The sequence below is a fragment of the Pseudorasbora parva genome, chromosome 25 (assembly GCF_024679245.1).
Source record: "Pseudorasbora parva isolate DD20220531a chromosome 25, ASM2467924v1, whole genome shotgun sequence".
In the NCBI taxonomy this organism is placed as follows: domain Eukaryota; kingdom Metazoa; phylum Chordata; class Actinopteri; order Cypriniformes; family Gobionidae; genus Pseudorasbora; species Pseudorasbora parva.
Window position 1 is genome coordinate 8,438,361 of NC_090196.1, and position 18,880 is coordinate 8,457,240.

Below are 18,880 nucleotides of genomic sequence, written 5' to 3' on the forward strand. Positions count from 1 at the left end.
GTACAGTCACTGTTATGTGTACTGTATTTAAGTCAGTCCTCCTTTTGGTTTATGCATGTTTTCTAACTCTTCTTCTGTCTTTTATAGGCCTGAGTGCTGTTTTAGTTCCTTCAGGCGGCTGGATGCCAAAGCGGCCACAGATAAGTTCCAGCTGGACCTGGGCTTCCGCATGCTGAACTGCGGCCGCACCGATCTGATTGGCCAGGCCATCGAGCTGCTGGGGCCAGATGGTGTCAACAGCATGGATGACCAGGTACCGTAAGATCAGAACCGCAAGCCAGACGTTAACAACACCTGTCAGCACCCAAGACCAAACTATACATCACTCTGTTACACTGATATCATGTTTTGGATCCAGATGTCAAACTCTGCTCTCTTCATCTGTGGCAGGGTATGACCCCGCTGATGTACGCCTGCTCAGCTGGAGATGAAGCTTTAGTCCAGATGTTGATTGATGCTGGAGCCAATCTGGATGTAGCGGTTAGTACCACCAGTTACTATATCAGTTGCTCACTATTTTTGGATGTTATGGCCCGTTTGTACCAAGTTAAATGGGATTAAAAAACATTTACCAACAAAAAAAGAAAGAAGCAAAACTGAAGCCAAATTTCCAGCATTCTTTGACAAAAAAAGGCTATTTAAATAAATTGTTCACTAGAGATTTCGCAAGAGATTACGTGATAACGTGTTCGTATGTAGGTATTTGCTTAAAAAAAACTAGAAAACTATCCATGAATTTATGTCAAAAAGAAAACTGTGAATGAAAAAAACCCTTACTTAAATTAATTGTTTTGCATGCTTCCCCAAAAAAAGAAAAATACCTTAAAAAAATTAAATAAAATTAAATAAATAAATAAATTGGACAAGCCAGCTAAACAATTATAATAACAATATAAAACTAGCCTATGATTATTTTTCAGATTGCTTTAAAAGACAACTCCGGTGAGAAATGAACCTAGGTGTAATTAAAAGATGGTTACCGAGTAGATCGTTCTCTGCGATGCGTTTTCATGAAAATCGAATGTAAAGAGTTTTATCTCTAAAAACAGATTAGCTTATAACACTAGTCTATGGGGCACAGGGTAGTGAAATTAAATCGCTAGTTAATACCACTAACAAGACTCAAAATAGCCTCACACTAACACAGTAGCATAATGAGGGTCCCTACATGCAAACCGAAGCATTGAGAACTTTGTAAGTGTACAAACAGTTTAATAAGAAGATACTTTATAAAGACAGTGCATTACGCGTTCACGGACAGGCGCCATCTTGGAAAACAGTCTCGACTCTTCGAGCGTCAAGAGCTCTGCTAAGTGATGAACTGTGACTTGGAATCTCATATGGTCCGTTGTTTCCAGAAGAAAACACCGAACGCAACAGAGAAAATAAATAAATAAAAATGTCCATGTTATTACATTTCACAAACTTAATTCCTATTGACCAGCTCACTTAGAACAGCGCTCGTAGATCGATTTGTCGAGACTGTTTTCCAAGATGGCGCCTGTCCGTGAACGCGTAATGCACTGTCTTTATAAAGTATCTTCTTATTAAACTGTTTGTACATTACAAAGTTCTCAATGCTTCGGTTTGCATGTTGGGACCCTCATTATGCTACTGTGTTAGTGTGAGGCTATTTTGAGTCTTGTTAGTGGTATTAACTAGCGATTTAATTGCACTACTCTGTGCCCCATAGACTAGTGTTATAAGCTAATCTGTTTTTAGAGATAAAACTCTTTACATTCGATTTTCATGAAAACACATCCTAGAGAACGATCTACCATCTGTGAATTACCCCTGGGTTAATTTCTCCCCGGAGTTGTCCTTTAATAGAATATTGTAATGTTATAAATGTTTTTTGTGAAGAAATGGAAAACAGCCCTGTATGAAAGCTGATAATCTTTTGTGTTCAGGTTCCCGTTTGCTCTCCCAAACACCCTTCAGTCCACCCAGACAGCCGCCACTGGGTGGCGCTCACGTTCGCTGTGTTACATGGACATATATCAGTAGTGCAGGTAAAGAACTCCTTATTTTGTGATTATTATATTTGTTTTTTGCCTAAACCAGTCACACGTATACCCCACAACCTATTCTAAATATTTAATTGATCATGCTAGTCACAACACTGAAACAACTACTAACCCTAGCCTTAGCATAGCACTGAATGTCGTGAATAGATCCATCCACATTTCTGATGGAATCCATGAAGTCTTCTTAACAAGCTAAATTTTATTGGTCACATGATTGAGTTGCATTTAAAGGGATAGTTCACCCCAAAATGAAAATTAGCCCATGATTTACTCAAGTCATCCCAGGGGTATATGACATTCTTCTTTCAGACGAATAAAAGTTGAGTTATATTAAAAAAGCCCTGGCTAATCCAAGTTTTAAAATGGCAGGAATTGTTGTTCTATATTTGAAGTCCATAAAAAGCATCTGTCCGTCAAATAACGTGCTTCACACGGCTCCGGGGTGTTAAAAGGCCTTCTGAAATTAAGTTCTGGCCGATTGCCGTCCGTGGAAAAGTGTTGAAAGTGCCTTCCGGAGTTCAAACTGCGTACGCGACGTCTGACGAGCATACCTGTTCATGTAAGCTTTTGAACTGCAGAGGCACATTTAACACTTTTTATAACCTCAATATGGAAGGCGATCAGCTGAAACTTTACCTAATAAAGTTTTAAATATGGATTTTTTTATCACACAAACACATCAATTCACTTCCAAAGGGATTTATTAACCTCCCGGAGCCGTGTGAAGCACATTATTTGACGGACAGATGCACTTTTATGGTCTTCAAAAACAGAACAACAATCCCTGACTGACATCCATGTTTTTCAAAGAAGTTTACTTCAAGTTCATTTTGAGAACATATTTTCAAGTATACTTTATGTAGCAACTGCATACTAAAATCAATGTACTAGTAACATACTTGCAAGTGTACTATTTCAATACTTATTGGAACTAAACACGCCCATTTCGTAGTATATAAAAGTATACACAACTAGTTTACATCAAAGTTTTTGTTTTGCACTGCAACTATACTGTAAAATTTACCACAAGTGAACTTGTGGTAAACATTGTGCGGCTACAACAGCCGCACAAGTTAAGTTTAATTCATGTATTTATTATCAGCGGCAGTTTTTACTGATACTTAATATTCACGCTTTCCATATCTTCAGCTTCTATTAGACGCCGGGGCAAATGTGGAAGGAGCAGCCGTGCGTAACGGACAGGAGAGCAACACGGAGACGCCTCTTCAGCTGGCATCTTCAGCAGGTGTGTGTGCGCGTGTGTGTGTGTGTGTTTGTGTGTGTGTTTGTGTGTGTGTGTGTGTGTGTGTGTGTGTGTGTGTGTGTGTGTGTGTGTGTGTGTGTGTGTGTGTGTGTGTGTGTGTGGCACAACTCCCTCGCTCATATCAGCCTCACACAACATCCAGCGGCTCAGATTTACAGCCTGCCAGGGAAGGCTGGTCACTCCCATCCCAAACAGGAATCCCTAAAAATACGGCCATGTGTCACGGCCAAACTGTAGAAGCCACAAACTGTTGACAGAATTGGGTCAGGGAGTGTATTGCCACAGTTCAGAGCCCGTGTTTGGTTTTATTAAACCGTATATAGGTGTGAGGACATTCCACAAGAGGTTCTGCAATATTCAAACGAGTCATATTTAGTTTTCCCCTCAGCAAGTCACTTTACCACTATCTGTCCTGCTTTACCCTTAATACCTCACTGTGACTAGGCAGGCCAAGTTTCTGAACTTCAATAAGCAATCTTTATTATAAATGTGGGCGGTGATGTTAATATTTCACTTTTATGGTGTTAGATATCTGAAGAGAGTAGAGTCAGTTTTGGACCAGGAAGATGTGAGTTCTTAGAGAGTATGTTTTCATAGTACATTAAGCTCTTTTATCACAAAAGATCAAGGCAAAGTTGATTCCTCATGACATGGCCCTTCCAAGATCATTACAGTAATGATCACGAATTGTGCTCTTTTCTTTTATTGTGGTTCTCTCATTTACTCTACACATCTTCGCAATCTCACCATCTGTTTCTACTTCTCTTCTCCTCTGGTCACTCTCCTGTTTTCGCAATCTCGCAGGGAATTACGAGATGGTTAGTTTACTGCTGGCGCGGGGTGCGGATCCCCTGCTGAGGTCACAGGACGGGAACACGCTGACATCATCGCTCTATGAGGACATGAACTGCTTCAGTCACGCTGCGGCACACGGCCACAGGTAATGTCTCCCGCTGTCCTGGAACAGATCATACTAACACACAGCTCAAATACACACTCGCCCCTCGGGAAACTCGGATTATGTTTGGTTACGACAACAAATGCAGAGCCGCATTACCACATAACGATTTCATATTTAGCAAATATGACAGAGCACAATAACAGAATATCAATCTGCCAAATCATCTGCATTCTATCTAGCCAATCATTCATCGTCTAGCTATCCAGCAACTTTCTATCCACAACTTTCCTGCAAGTCTTAGTGGGCGTCGCCATGACACTCGATACCTCGGGTTGACGGGATCTCAGTTCCGGTTTAGCACACATAACAGTCATGCTGCGTTCACACCAGACGCGAGTGACGCGAATAAATAGTGCAATTCATGCGAAGTTGGACGCGTAAACATTTTGAATCCATTCGCTTCATTCACTACACAACAGACGCAAATTTGCATCATGGGAGGCTTCTGCCAGGCAGCAGCAGTCGTCAGAAGGACTAGCCGAGTTAAGGCTGCTCTCGCCGGGGTTAATGAGCGCTAAGTGCCGCTGAGCGCCTGGGTCTCACACCTCCGAAACCTGGCTTCCATAAACCATGCAACATTAACGGACCCGTTTGACATGTTTCCTAGCACCCTACGCAGTCAATTCAATGCCCAACGAGCTTCAGATAAACTCAAGAATTGTGATGTAGAAGTAATATTTGTATTTTAATATTTGTAATTGTTGAAATGTTGTTCATGTCAGACATTGTCAGTAGACTTTTTTTTTAATCAACATGAAAATAGATGCATGAACTTCAATGAATTTAAGTGCATTGTAATAAAAATTTACATTTCATTGATGTAAATGTAATTATTGAGTTTATATATTAGTTTAACCTATTTAAAATAATGCAGTAAAACTGTATAATTTTTTTGCAAGGGGTATGTTTATTGTTTTCAATAATTTACAGGTTTAATGTGTAGCAACACCGCTCTTACAGCCTAAAAATAGAGACATGCACTCCCGCGGGACTCAGCACAACCGAGTGCGGCGCGGGATAATATTTGATGGGTGAATGCGGATGCGGCAGGACAAAATAAATAAATAACTAGAAACAAATAAACCTTTATTTATAATAAAATAAAATCGATTTACAGGCGCATGGATGGAAGGTAACTCTCGCGTGGTTCATAGGAACAGCCAAGCCTACACACAGTGGCAAAATGTCTGCGCCGCATAACTCTGGTGAACCGCTTAGTGCTACAGATCTTAATAAGTTCTTGTAAGATAGTCAGATCCATGCGACCATCTGGGACGTGATCATTTTGCCTGAAGCGTTGTTATTAAAGTCTACTCCTGAATCCTCATAATACAACCAAGCGTTTAGCTGATAACAGTACAGACTAATGTAAACCGGAAGTGCGTTACCGGCTTGTTCTACGTTGCCATAGCGATCATGGGAAAGGTCAGAGTTCGGGAAAGTTGTGGATATGAATCTATGTACAATTTATTAATTGTCCATCAAACTTTGTCAAAATATTATCCATCTATCCATCATCCCTCCATCCATCCATACACCCACCCACCCATACATCCACCCATACATCCATACACCCACCCACCCACCCATACATCCATACACCCACAATACATCCATACACCCACCCACACACCCATACACCCACCCATGCATCCATACACCCATACACCTACCCATCCATCCATACACCCACCCATACACCCACCCATCCATCCATCCATACACCCATACACCCACCCATACATCCATACATCCATACACCCACCCATACATCCATACACCCATACACCCACCCATCCATCCATACACCCACCCACAGACCCACCCACACACCCATACACCCACCCACACACCCATACACCCACCCATACATCCATACACCCATACACCCACCCATCCATCCATACACCCATACATCCATACACCCACCCATACATCCATACACCCACCCATACATCCATACACCCACCCACCCATCAATCTATACAGCCACCCACCCACCCATACAATCCAAAACCATCCATACACCCACTTATCCATCCACTCACCCACTTATCCATCAACCCATCCATCCACCCATTCATCCACCTGTCTGTCAGTTAGCAAAATAATTAATTATCCATCCACCCACCCACTTACTTAACCATTAATCCATCCACTTATCTATCCATCCAACTCATCCACCCATCCACCTATCCATCCATCGATTCACCCATCCATTCACCCACCCCCTTATCCACCCATCCACCTACCCACTTATCGAGCCACCCCTCCATCCACCTGTCTGTCAGTCTGCAAAATAATTAATTATCCATCCACCCACCTACTTATCCATTAATCCATCCACTTATCTATCTATCCATCCATCCATCCATCCACCTCATCCACCTGTCTGTCTGTCAGTCACTTATCCATCAATCTATCTGCTTATTCATCCATCCATCCATCCTTCTATCCACCCACCCCTCCATCCCCCCATTCATCCACCTGTCTGTCAGTCAGCAAAATAATTAATTATCCATCCACCCACCCACCCACCCACTTATTCATTAATCCATCCACTTATCTATCCATCCATCCAACCAACCAACCCACCCACCCACCCACCCACCCACTTATCCATCCAACTGTCTGTCAGTCAGCAAAATAATCAATTATCCACCCACCCACCTACTTATCCATTAATCCATCTACTTATCTATCCATCCATCCATCCTCAATCCACCCTCCTGTCTAGCAGTCAGTCAAATAATTAATCATTCACCCACCCACCCATCCATCCATCCATCCATCCATCCATTCACCCACCCACTTATCTGTCCGTCCGTCCGTCCATCCGTCCATCCATCCACCCATCCATCCATCCATCCATCCACTACATCTACCAGTCAGCTATCTGTCTAATAATTTACAAGTCAGTCATCTACCTAACAAGCTATCCGTGTGTATATATTCAAAGCCAAATTTCAACTATCTACCTATCTAATCATTCACCAGCAATCCATCCATCTAGCTTTTTATCAATCTGTCTAACCATTTGCCCAAACATTCATGATCTATCCAGACCATTTATCTACCTATATATCCATCTATCTTTCTATCGATCTGTCTACCACCTGTCCATCACTAAACTAATTGAAAACTATGTTCTCCAGGAATGTTTTGAGGAAGCTCCTCTCTCAGCCTCAGAAGGTGAGGGAAGACGTGCTCTCGCTGGAGGAAATCCTGGCGGAGGGCGTGGAGGGCGAGACGCGGGCGTCTGGCCGGAACGGACATTCCCTACCCCCTCCTCCATCCCCTAACCTCAGCCTGGTGTCAGAAGATGCCCTGCCCAAGCTGTGTAAGACCCGCATGAAAGCTCTGCAGGAGGCATCATTCTATAGTGCAGAGCACGGCTACCTGGATGTCACCATGGAGCTCAGATCATTGGGTAGGTCAGATGCATATCTAATAAGTAATTTTTTTTTTTTTACAGAGAATACACATTGTAAAGATGTTATCAGAGGTTCAAATCCATTTCTGGATGGTCAGTGCCCTGCAGAGTTAAGCTGAAACCCTGATTAAATTCACCTTCCTGTGATTTTCTAGTAATCCTGAAGACCTTGCTCAGGTGTACTTGATCAGGGTTGAAGCTAAACTCTGCAGGGCATTGACCCTCCAGTGCAAGATTTAAGTTATAGAGTAACAATTTGTGATCAAATATAGATTGTATGTGATACACCATTTGACTATTTGCAAACAATTATCTATATATCGTCTGATCCTGCAGGAGTGTCGTGGAAGCTTCATGTATGGTTGGAGTCACTACGCAGCGCTCAGCTAAAATCCCGAGCTGGAGTCACGCTCTCCCTTTTACGAGACTTCAGTTCCATCAAAGAGGAGGACTACTGCGAGGAACTAGTCTGCGTTGGTTTTCCTCTGATGTTTAACATCCTGAAAAATAGCAAGGTACTTAAAAAAAAAAAAAAAAAAAAAAACTTAACAACAGTCCCTATTTAAGAACCTTACACAGAATTATTGTTGTCATTGTCAATGGATGGTGAAATTTTTTAAAAAGACTGTCAATTAAAATATAAGAGCTAATTGCAGGTAAAATGTTCCCATTTCGAGGATCTGAAATGGACATTTATTGTTCTAAAACATTTTTGTGTTTTTTTTGTGCCAAAAATGTAGACGGTGCGAAGATTGTCTATAAATAATTCTTATGCTGCGTCTGAAATCAAACACTTCCCTACTACACTCTAAACAATTCTGGGTTGTTTCAACCCAAATTTGGGTTTACTATGGACAAACCCAAACGTTGGGTTAAAATTAACTCAACAGTTGGGTTTGTCCATATTTGACCCAAATTTGGGTTGAAACAATACAGCATTTTTTTTTTTGAGTGTGAAAAGGACGCCAAAAGAGAAGTATGTGTTAGACAAAAAGTCCCCAGATTACCTACTTCAGACGAGATTATTAGGTGTGCATTTGATGGACACTTTACTATCCCGTGAGGCCATGGGAGAGGATTTATGATTATCAGGGAAGCAATGTAACTGACGCTGGTAACAACATGACGGCTGTAGTACGTCCGAATTTAGAGTATTAAAATAGAGTAGGCTGAGTATAAATTTTACAAACCGATATCGTTTCATAAATCCCAAGAATTGATTAGTCTTTCTGTTTTCAGTTTAAGAAAGAACGGATCATTCTCCCATTCAAAAAATAAAAAATAAATAAATAAAATGCAATAATCTTTGTGCTGTTATTTTTGATATGACAGCTTGTAAACAATGTCACACTTACCTCAGAAAAAACATTCAGTGACCATGAACTTGTGGATATATATCCACAATAATCGATATCGAATCGAAAGCTTTTGAATGGAAATCAAATCGAAACGTGAAATTTGTGTCAATACCAAGCCCTAATATAGAGCATACTTGTTTAGCAGTCACAAAGTACATTCAAATGTAGTACCTACTCAGTACGCAATTTCAGACACAGCGGTTGTCTCTAAAACTACCTTATGACTAAATCTTTCTTTTCCTCTACAGAATGAGGCAATTTTCCAACAGCTGGGCATCATTTTTAGTCACTGTTACGGTCCTGCTCCGCTTCCTCCTATCCAAGAAAAGAAGGCCACTCTCTCCGCTCAACTTGGTAATCCACTCCATCTCAGTAGAGTTATATTTATGAATTGACAACATTGCCTGGACCCTCCAACATGGATTTAAAATTCAGAAACTTAAAGGAACACTACACCGTTTTTAGAAATAGGGCTTATTCAACTTCTTTCATACATTTAGATATGTGGGCAAATGCATTTTTGTCTCAGTGCATGCATTTAGTTTGGCAGGGTCGCCGCTAGCTTAGCTTAGCATAATGAATGGAATCCTATGTAGCCAGCAAGCATGTTCAGAGTAAAAGTGATTAAAATTAAAAAAAAAAAAAATAATTACTTCTTGTGGCCTGCGAATTTACAACCAGTACAAAAACGATACAGATTAGGACGAAGCGATTTCCTAGGCATATTTTGATATTGACTTGGAACTATATTATGTGGAAGCACAGGCGAAGCACTGGTACTTGAGCACTGAGATATCACACAACACATTGCGATCGACATGAGGATGAGAGCTGTGATATCTCTACGCTCAAGTAGCAGTGCTTCGCCTGTGCTTCCTCATAATATAGTCCCAAGTCAATATCAAAATATGCCTAGGAAATCGCCTCGTTCTAATCTGTATCGTTATTTGTACTGGTTGTGAATACACAGGCCACTACAAGTAATTAGGTGGGGTTTTTCGGATCATTTTTACTCAGGACATGCTAGCTGGCAACATAGCATTCCATTCATTATGCTAAGCTAAGCTAGCGGCAACCCTCCCAAACTAAAACAATGCATGCAGACAGAAATGCATTTGCCCATATAAGAAGTTGACTAAGTCCCATTTCTAAAAATGGTGGTGTGTTCCTTTAAGTTTGCACATAATATATTCTGGTTATTTTCTTTTCATTTACAAGATAGTGCACATTATAGTTGTAGTTAATTTTTTGAATTTTGCTAACTCTTTCTTTCATTTTTTTTTGTTTTTTGTCTGTGAATGATTTCTCTGTTAAATTCTAATTTCTCCTCTTTCCACAGACCCACACTTCCTGAACAACCCAGAGATGTCCGACGTGACGTTCCTAGTGGAGGGCAAAGCGTTCTATGCTCACGGGGTTCTTCTGCTCACAGCGTCCGATAGGTGAGCAAAAAAAATAAAAAATACAAAAGTGTTATCTTGTAGCACGGGTCTCTGAAGTAGATTATATTTTTTGACACAATTGAAGCATTATGAATGAAGGATGTTTGCTCTGGGATCAGGTTCAGAAGTCTGCTGGCACTGAACGGGTCGGACAGCACTCAGCCCCGCAAAGACATTGAGATCAGCAACGTCAAGTACAACATCTTCCAGGTACCCTGAGATGAACCCTCGTCCAACCCGTGCGATAACAGGGTGTTCCCAGATGTTATCGGGAGTTAATCACGATCTCGTTGTGTTTATCCAGATGATGATGTCATACCTGTACTGCGGGGGGACGGAGTCTCTGAAGATGGGCGTCTCGGAGTTGCTGGAGGTAAGACAAACAAGATACAGTCCAACTCGCGCAGATATGGAGATATTCTTCATGCACCCTTGAGTTTAAACGCAATAACTTAAGATGAAACTTTATCTTTTCACACACTGCAAAAAAAAAAAATATTTTCTTACTTAGTATTTTTGTCTTGTTTCTAGTCCAAACATCTAAAAATTCTTACAACAAGAGGAATTTACTAGACAAGCAAAAGTCTTGTTTTGGGGAAAAATAACTCAAAATTAAGAGAGTTTTTGCTTAAAGGACAACTCCGGTGAGAAATGAACCTAGGGGTAATTAACAGATGGTTACAGAGTAGATCGTTCCCTGGGATGCGTTTTAATGAAAATCGAATGTGAAGAGTTTTATCTTTAAAAACAGATTAGCTTATAACACTAGTCTATGGGGCACCGGGTAGTGAAATTAAATCGCTAGTTAATACCACTAACAAGGCTCAAAATAGCCTCACACTAACACGGTAGCATAATGAGGGTCCCAACATGCAAACCGAAGCATTGAGAACTTTGTAACAGTACAAACAGTTTAATAAGAAGACAGTTTATAGACATAGTGCATTACGCGTTCACGGACAGGCGCCATCTTGGAAAACAGTCTCGACTCATCGAGCGACGAGAGCTCTGCTAAGTGATGAACTGTGACTTGGAATCTCATATGGTCCGTTGTTTCCGGAAGAAAACACCGAACGCAACAGAGAAAATAAATAAATAAATAAATAAATAAATAAATGTCCATGTTATTACATTTCACAAACTTAATTCCTATCGACCAGCTCACTTAGAACAGCGCTCGTAGATCGATTCATCGAGTTTTTCGAGATGGTGCCTGTCCGTGAACGCGTAATGCGCTGTGTTTATAAAGTATCTTCTTATTAAACTGTTTGTACATTACAAAGTTCTCAATGCTTCGGTTTGCATGTAGGGACCCTCATTATGCTACTGTGTTAGTGTGAGGCTATTTTGAGCCTTGTTAGTGGTATTAACTAGCGATTTAATTTTACCACCCTGTGTCTACCCTGTGCCCCATAGACTAGCGTTATAAGCTAATCTGTTTTTAAAGATAAAACTCTTTACATTCGATTTTCAAGAAAACGCATCCCAGAGAACGATCTACTCGGTAACCATCTGTGAATTACCCCTAGGTTCATTTCTCACCGGAGTTGTCCTTTAACATAAGCAAAGTAATAAAGTAAGAACAATAATCTTAAAACAACATATATTACATTTTACTTACCCAGATTATTTAGCTTCTTTTAAGCAAAAACTTCTTTATTTTAAGATATTTTGTTCCAGTCAAGTTTTGTTCTAGTGAATTTTTAGATAGTTAGACTAGAAACAAAACAAAAATACTAAGTAAGAAATGCATTTTTTGCAGTGCATTTAATGAGATTCTTCTTGGACAGTAAAATATTTTTGTAGCTTGAAGCAAGTAAAAAAGCATTGTTCACCCGTTTGTTTCCCTTCTCTGTAGTTACTGTCAGCGGCCAGTTTGTTCCAGCTGGGGGCGCTACAGCGGCACTGTGAAATTCTCTGCGCTCAGAACATTGACCTTGACAATGCTGTGAGCATCTACCACACTGCTAAAGTAAGAATGTACAACTGTTTACATAATATTATATATAATCATACAAAATTATAATAATTTTAATTATATAATTTTGTATAGAGTAAATAAGTACTGTATAATTGTAAAGAAACAAGTATTTTGGTGGTATCATGATGTTGTACAATGTCATTATCATGGTACAATATTGTACAATAAAGAAAATAAAGCCCAAAAAAGCCAATATTGTGGATATCGTTTCCGCCACAGAATAAAAAAATAAAGGTAATTGTGACTTTCATCTCACAGTTCTGACATTTTTCTTGCAATTGCAAGTTAACATCTTGAATGTCTTGACTTTTTCTCAGAATTGCGTGATCCAAACTTGAAGAAAAAAGTAAATTCAAATGATCGTGCTCCCCCCCTCATATCCCCCTGAGAGGAGAGATTTATGTATTTTATTTCTGGGAAAAATCCTCCGATGATGCGAAAATCATCATTCTTAATGCTAAATCGCTGAAGGAACCCTTTAAGTGTCTCTCGGTGTTTATTTTTTTTTATATATATTTATTTTTTCAGGCTCATGGTGCGGTGGAGCTCAGTACATACTGTGAAGGTTTCTTCCTGCAGAACATGGCAGGCCTGTTGGAGAGGGAAGCCTTCCGGGCGCTGATCCTGGGGTCCGGGACACGAAGCGGGTCTGGAAAAGACTCTCTTCTGGAAGAGCTCGAGGCCACGTTAGCGCGCAGACTACGCTCGCTGCTAGTGACTTCGCGTGTGTGAAAGGAAAAGATGGAAGGAAATACACAAAGAAGAAAAGACGTGAATGTTTAGATGTTAAGACAATATGGAAAGACTAAGGAAACATGAAAAGGAAATGCTATTGAAAAAAGACAGACTGACTGAAGTTGAGCTTTGTGGACAGTTTCATGAATTCTACAAATAATCATTTAAAGGACACAAGCTTGACATGAAATGCTGCAGCGTTTGTGTGGCTGAAGCTATTGAACTAATGTATGTTAAGATTGTGTTAAATTGTGGACAACAGTTTTCCCACACATCAACAGATGCCATTTTGTACAGAGTTTGGCTCAAGTGGGAGGCTAGAAGGTATCTTTTTCCCTTTCATAATTGTTTTATTTTAAGCTATTAAAGATAAATCTTGTAATGGCGAAAAACAAAGACATGTTCTATTTAAAGATGTGAGATTATTTAAGTTGCTGTTTTATCTTGTTTCATGCCAAGCAAGCAAATAAAGTTATATATAAACAAAACTTGTCTAAAATTATCCATACAGCAACAGAATACCGCAAAGTATTTTCAGTGATGACATTCTATCTTGTGTGTTTGTGTGTGTGTGTGTGTGGCCTGGTAATCCCTACGTTATGGGGACAAAATGTCCCCACAAAGATGGCAATATCCGAAATCCTTGTCCTTGTGGGGACATTTTTAGGTCCCCATGAGGGGAACATATACATCACAGAGAAGGAGTTTTTTGAGAAAGTAAAAATGCTGTTTTGTTTGAAAAAAAATGTTTCCTGTGATGGGTAGGTTTAGGGGCAGGGGCAGTGTAAGGGGATAGGATGTACAGTTTGTACAGTATGAAATCCATTACGCCTATGGAAAGTCCCCATAAAACATGGAAACATGACGTGTGTGTGTGGTGGTGGGGTGGGGGCATGTTTTTGTGACATATGAGGACTCAAATGTGTATATTGACATGGGTATGACAGGTATTACAAGAAGAGGCTGAAATATGAGGACATTGGCCATGTCCTCACTTTTCAAAATGCTCATAAATCATATGAGGTTTTTTTAGGAAGTAAAAATGCACAATGTTTCCTTTGATGGGTAGGTTTAGGGGCAGGAGCAGTGTAGGGGGATAGAAAATACGGTTTGTACAGTATAAAAACCATAATGCCTATGGAATGTCCCCATATGTCACAAAAACAAATGTGTGTGTATATGTCTATATATATATATATATATATATATATATATATATATATATATATATATATATATATATATATATATATATATATATATATATATATATATATATATATATATATATAATATAACAAATAAATATACAAATGAATATACATAAATAAATAATTATTTATATACATCTGCTAATACATAAAGTAATATATGTTAAGCTGGCAAATGCTTTATAGTTTAATTTAAAAATGAGACTGTGCCGCCATCTTCTGGTTACTGAGAGCACTGTATTTTTCCATCAATGAAAAAGAAAATAAAGGAGAAAAACAGTGAAGTCAACTTACCAGGCTGGAAAAGAACTCCTACAAAGACTGATGCAAATATATTAAAACACTGGTTTCCAAACTGGGAATTCGCAAACTTCTAATAAGGTAATAAACTGCAGGGGTGCAGGAGTACCACACAGTGAAATGAAGAGTTTATGTTCACTTGCATGAAGAGATGTAGACTCCTGTCCTATCAGTAGAATAAATCTGTTTTTATTAGAGCGGGTCTTCTCATGAGATCACATGACAAGCGGTATGTTTCACATCTTTTCTAGTAACTGAGTGATGCTGCATCGTTATAAATCCAACACATCTGTCATAACGCAGCAAACAAAATATTACTATAATATCCACCGATCAGGCATAACATTATGTCCACTGACAGGTGCAGTGAATAACACTGATTATCTCTTCATCACAGCACCTGTTAGTGGGTGGGATATATTAGGCAGCAAGTGAACATTTTGTCCACAAAGTTTATTTATTAGAAGCAGGAAAAATGGGCAAGCGTCAGGATTTGAGCAAGTTTGACAAGGGCCAAATTGTGATGGCTAGACGACTTGGTCAGAGCATCTCCAAAACTGTAGCTCTTGTGGGGTGTTCCCGGTCTGCAGTGGTCAGTATCTATCAAAAGTGCTCCAAGGAAGGAACAGTGGAGAACTGGCCACAGGGTCATGGGCGGCCAAGGCTCATTGATGCATGTGGGGAAGGCTGGCCTGTGTGGTCTGATCAAATTGTTAATTCTGTTTCTGATAGAAAGGTGTCAGAATATACAGTGCATCACAGTTTGTTGTGTATGTGGCTGTATAGCTACAGACCAGTCAGTGCCCATGCTGACCCCTGGCCACCACCAAAAGTATGGAGTGAAAACAGTATCAAAACCTCTCACAAAGAACAAGATCCACATGAGCGTGCACCTATCCGCAAATGAACGGCACAGATCCACACACACAGCAATACACACATTCATGCCACAGATCCACACACACAGTGATCCACACATGCATGCCACAGATCCACACACACTGCAGCATTACCTGTACCTGTAATTTCATACACAACAAATGATGAGTCTTTTGCATTGGTGTTCTGTCTAAAGGGGTCATATAATGCCATTTTTGTACAAGTTAATATGATTCTTTAGTGTCTAAATGAAAACTTTGTACTATACGTTAATAAAAAATTCTAATAAGAAAACACTTATTTTACCTGGTCAAAAACAGCAAGCCATTTCAGTGCATATGGCTTTAAATGATAAATGACCCCGCCCCTCTCTTCTGTGGGCTGGCACGTGGAGCTGTTGCCTTTGACAACAGCAGAGGCGAAAGAATGGCGACGGGAGTCTCTGAGGACACATCTGTGCAACTTTATCAATTTGAACCGGAGTCGAATCATGACAAGATGACAGCTCCAACGGAATTTGACAATTAAGGCTATACAGGACATTTCTGAATGGTTGGTTAATGTAATGTCACTTTGATCTGTCTTTATGTACTGGCAGGGTAACGTTAGCGTAGTGAGATACAAATGCTACGTGTTTACTGATGTAGTTCATTGACAGTAAACCATCTACATAATTAAGCTTATTATTATGTCTACGTTAACTTTAAAACCAGTGTACACAGTTTGTAATAACACAATAACCATAACGCGTTGTTCATTATAAACGTGGGATTATGAATTATATTGAGAACGTCAGACATAGAAAGCATGCTGTAATGTAACTTACCCACTTTAGCTGCATTCATCGTGAAGCGTTTCAAACTACACTCACTTCTTCTGGAGGGGCGGCAGGAACACGAATAGCTGGAACAGATCTTTATTCAGGAGCAGCTTCTTAACAAACCTGCTTTATACTGACCCTCGGTTATAAAGCAGTCTCGGTGAGAAATTCTTCGCAGTTCAAGCAAACAAAAGCATTGCCGAAAACAAAACTCAGCCACTTCGTCTTCAGCAGTTCAGATTTAGGAACATCAAAACGACTGTTGTGTTCATTATTACACCCAAGAACAGAACACTACAATCGCTTAGACGTCATTCTGCTCCAGCGTATCAATAATGGCGGATATGATGATAACAGAGCTCACTCAGGGAAGGTCTGAGGTGAAACGCTGCTGTCAATCAACAATCGTGGGAGGGTGTCAGACCGTGTGACGTCACATGGTCAAACGGCATGAATTGAGACAGGAGAAAACATATAAGAAGATTAAAAAAAAAAAAAAACACGATGAATTATTATCATTATAGGATGGTTGTGTACAAGCACTGCCAACATACATTTCCATATAATAAGCTTGTAAAATGCATGTACCGTGTGTGTTATATGACCTTTTTAAAGGAGTATTTAACTTCAAAATGAAAAATGACTGATCATTTACTCACCCCCATACGTTTTTTGAGAAAAACATTCCAGATTTTTCTCCACATAATGGACTTCAAAGAGGTTGAAGGTCCAAATCAATGCAGTTTCAAAGGGCTTTGAAGGCTCTGCACGATCCCATGAATCAATCCGCTGATTTATAACCGTTCGAAACTTTGTTTTGAATTTGGCCCTTCACCCTAAATCGTTATTTAGATTTTTTTGCTCACAAAAACTATTCTCGTCGCTTCATAAAATTATTGTAGAGCCGCTGTAGTGAGATGGGCTTTGTAACGACGTCTTTAGTGCCTTTATTCGTCTTGAGAGAGGAAATTACATTGGTGTCAATAAAGGCTTTTCTGAGCCATCAGATTTCACCAAAAATATTTTCATTTGTGTTCTGAAGATGAACGGAGGTCTTACGGGTGTCCAACGACATTAGGGTAAGTAATTAAGGGAGAATTTTCATTTTTGGGTGAACTGAACCTTTAACGCCTTCTCTCGTGATGCTTTGCAGACTCTGCTCTGGCTGTGTGCGTTCATGTGGGAGGAGGCGTGGCGTAGTATAAGAAATACATTTTTTTAAACATTATTTAAAATAAATAATAAATGTCTGATGAAGTCAGTTTGCAGCATGGAATAGCTACACCTGTTTGTTTACATAGTGTTCACTATTTGAACGTATTTTTTCCTTTCTTTTCAGAGTTTCAGTAAATTATCACTTTTATTATGGCTATTAAAGTAATGCACAACAATATAGGCTACAATCTAAAATTTAGTAAGGGATAATCCACGGCTAGCTGTGCATTAAGCGATTTTAATGCACAATGTAGTGGCAAAGAACCGCCCAATACAAAGTGCATTGAAATAGCTTAATACTCAGCTAGTCATGGATTATCTCTCTTATACCATGGCCATTTGCTAACATTGACAACTTAAAGCTGTTATTGATGTTTTCAGTGGAGTGTTTGACCAGAATGGTAAAAAATGTTTTTTTTTTGTAGCACTCCTCACTGTAGCACTCCTCTCAGAAACTGAAGCCTCCGCGCCATGATCGCCCCCAGGTGGCCAGTCCCAGTATAGCCGCCCCTCGCCTGTTTTCTAATGAACGCAAGATAAACTAAACAGTCAAATTACTCTTCAAATATTTTTTTTTTTTTCCCAAAGTTGGTTTCTGTCATTGTAGGCAGTTTTTATCACCATCATTTCAAGTGTTCGGTTTTTTAAATTTTAGTATTACATTTTTAGTTTTAGTTATTTGATGCTATAAAAATGAGTGCTTCAAGTTTTCAGATTGACAGCTTCTCTGAGTGAAGTTGTCTGTGAAAGAGGCACTAACAAACTTTTTTGGGGAGGAGATTGGAGCTTTAGCTTTAATTTCTACATGTCCATAACTGTTTAATTCACACCAACATAATGAATTGTTCTGCATCCGCGAGAGTGTGGGCGGGCTTTTGATATCGCACCTCTACTTCCTGCTCTCTATCGCACAGATTCCGGTCCCGAGATCACTACTGTACAGACTCGGTCCCAAATCTGCGCAAGATGTCAGGGCCATATCAGACCTCCAAAGGCTTCAATTACTTCAGCGGAAGAGAATGAACTTGCGTCGTCCATATTTTTTACGGCCTATGTTTTCGTCAGTTATGGCCCGTTAGATCAAACATTCCCGCTTTGAATCAGACACAAAGATGAAGTAGTGTGCAAGATCACATTTAGTTGAATAAATTAATTATAGCATTTATTTGAATTAATTATTGAGAGAGAAGGAGAGATTCATACCTGCATCTGTTCAGTGTCCCTCTTAACAACGAAGATGTGCATTTATTACTT

The 18,880-nt window shown here is 39.7% G+C and overlaps 1 protein-coding gene across 1 annotated transcript in view; it reads left to right on the forward strand.

Annotated features, from left to right (window-relative positions):
• Positions 1-13,679, forward strand: part of abtb2b (ankyrin repeat and BTB (POZ) domain containing 2b) — a 71,710-nt gene extending 58,031 nt beyond the window's left edge. The window contains exons 5-17 of the mRNA XM_067436806.1: positions 88-253; positions 391-480; positions 1,911-2,012; positions 3,177-3,273; positions 4,096-4,231; positions 7,408-7,682; positions 8,022-8,200; positions 9,292-9,397; positions 10,383-10,485; positions 10,605-10,695; positions 10,790-10,858; positions 12,344-12,457; positions 12,995-13,679. Of these exons, the coding sequence (XP_067292907.1) occupies positions 88-253; positions 391-480; positions 1,911-2,012; positions 3,177-3,273; positions 4,096-4,231; positions 7,408-7,682; positions 8,022-8,200; positions 9,292-9,397; positions 10,383-10,485; positions 10,605-10,695; positions 10,790-10,858; positions 12,344-12,457; positions 12,995-13,198 (1,732 nt within the window). The 3' untranslated portion in view covers positions 13,199-13,679. The remainder of the gene's footprint in view (positions 1-87; positions 254-390; positions 481-1,910; positions 2,013-3,176; positions 3,274-4,095; positions 4,232-7,407; positions 7,683-8,021; positions 8,201-9,291; positions 9,398-10,382; positions 10,486-10,604; positions 10,696-10,789; positions 10,859-12,343; positions 12,458-12,994) is intronic.
• Positions 13,680-18,880: the final 5,201 nt, after the last annotated feature.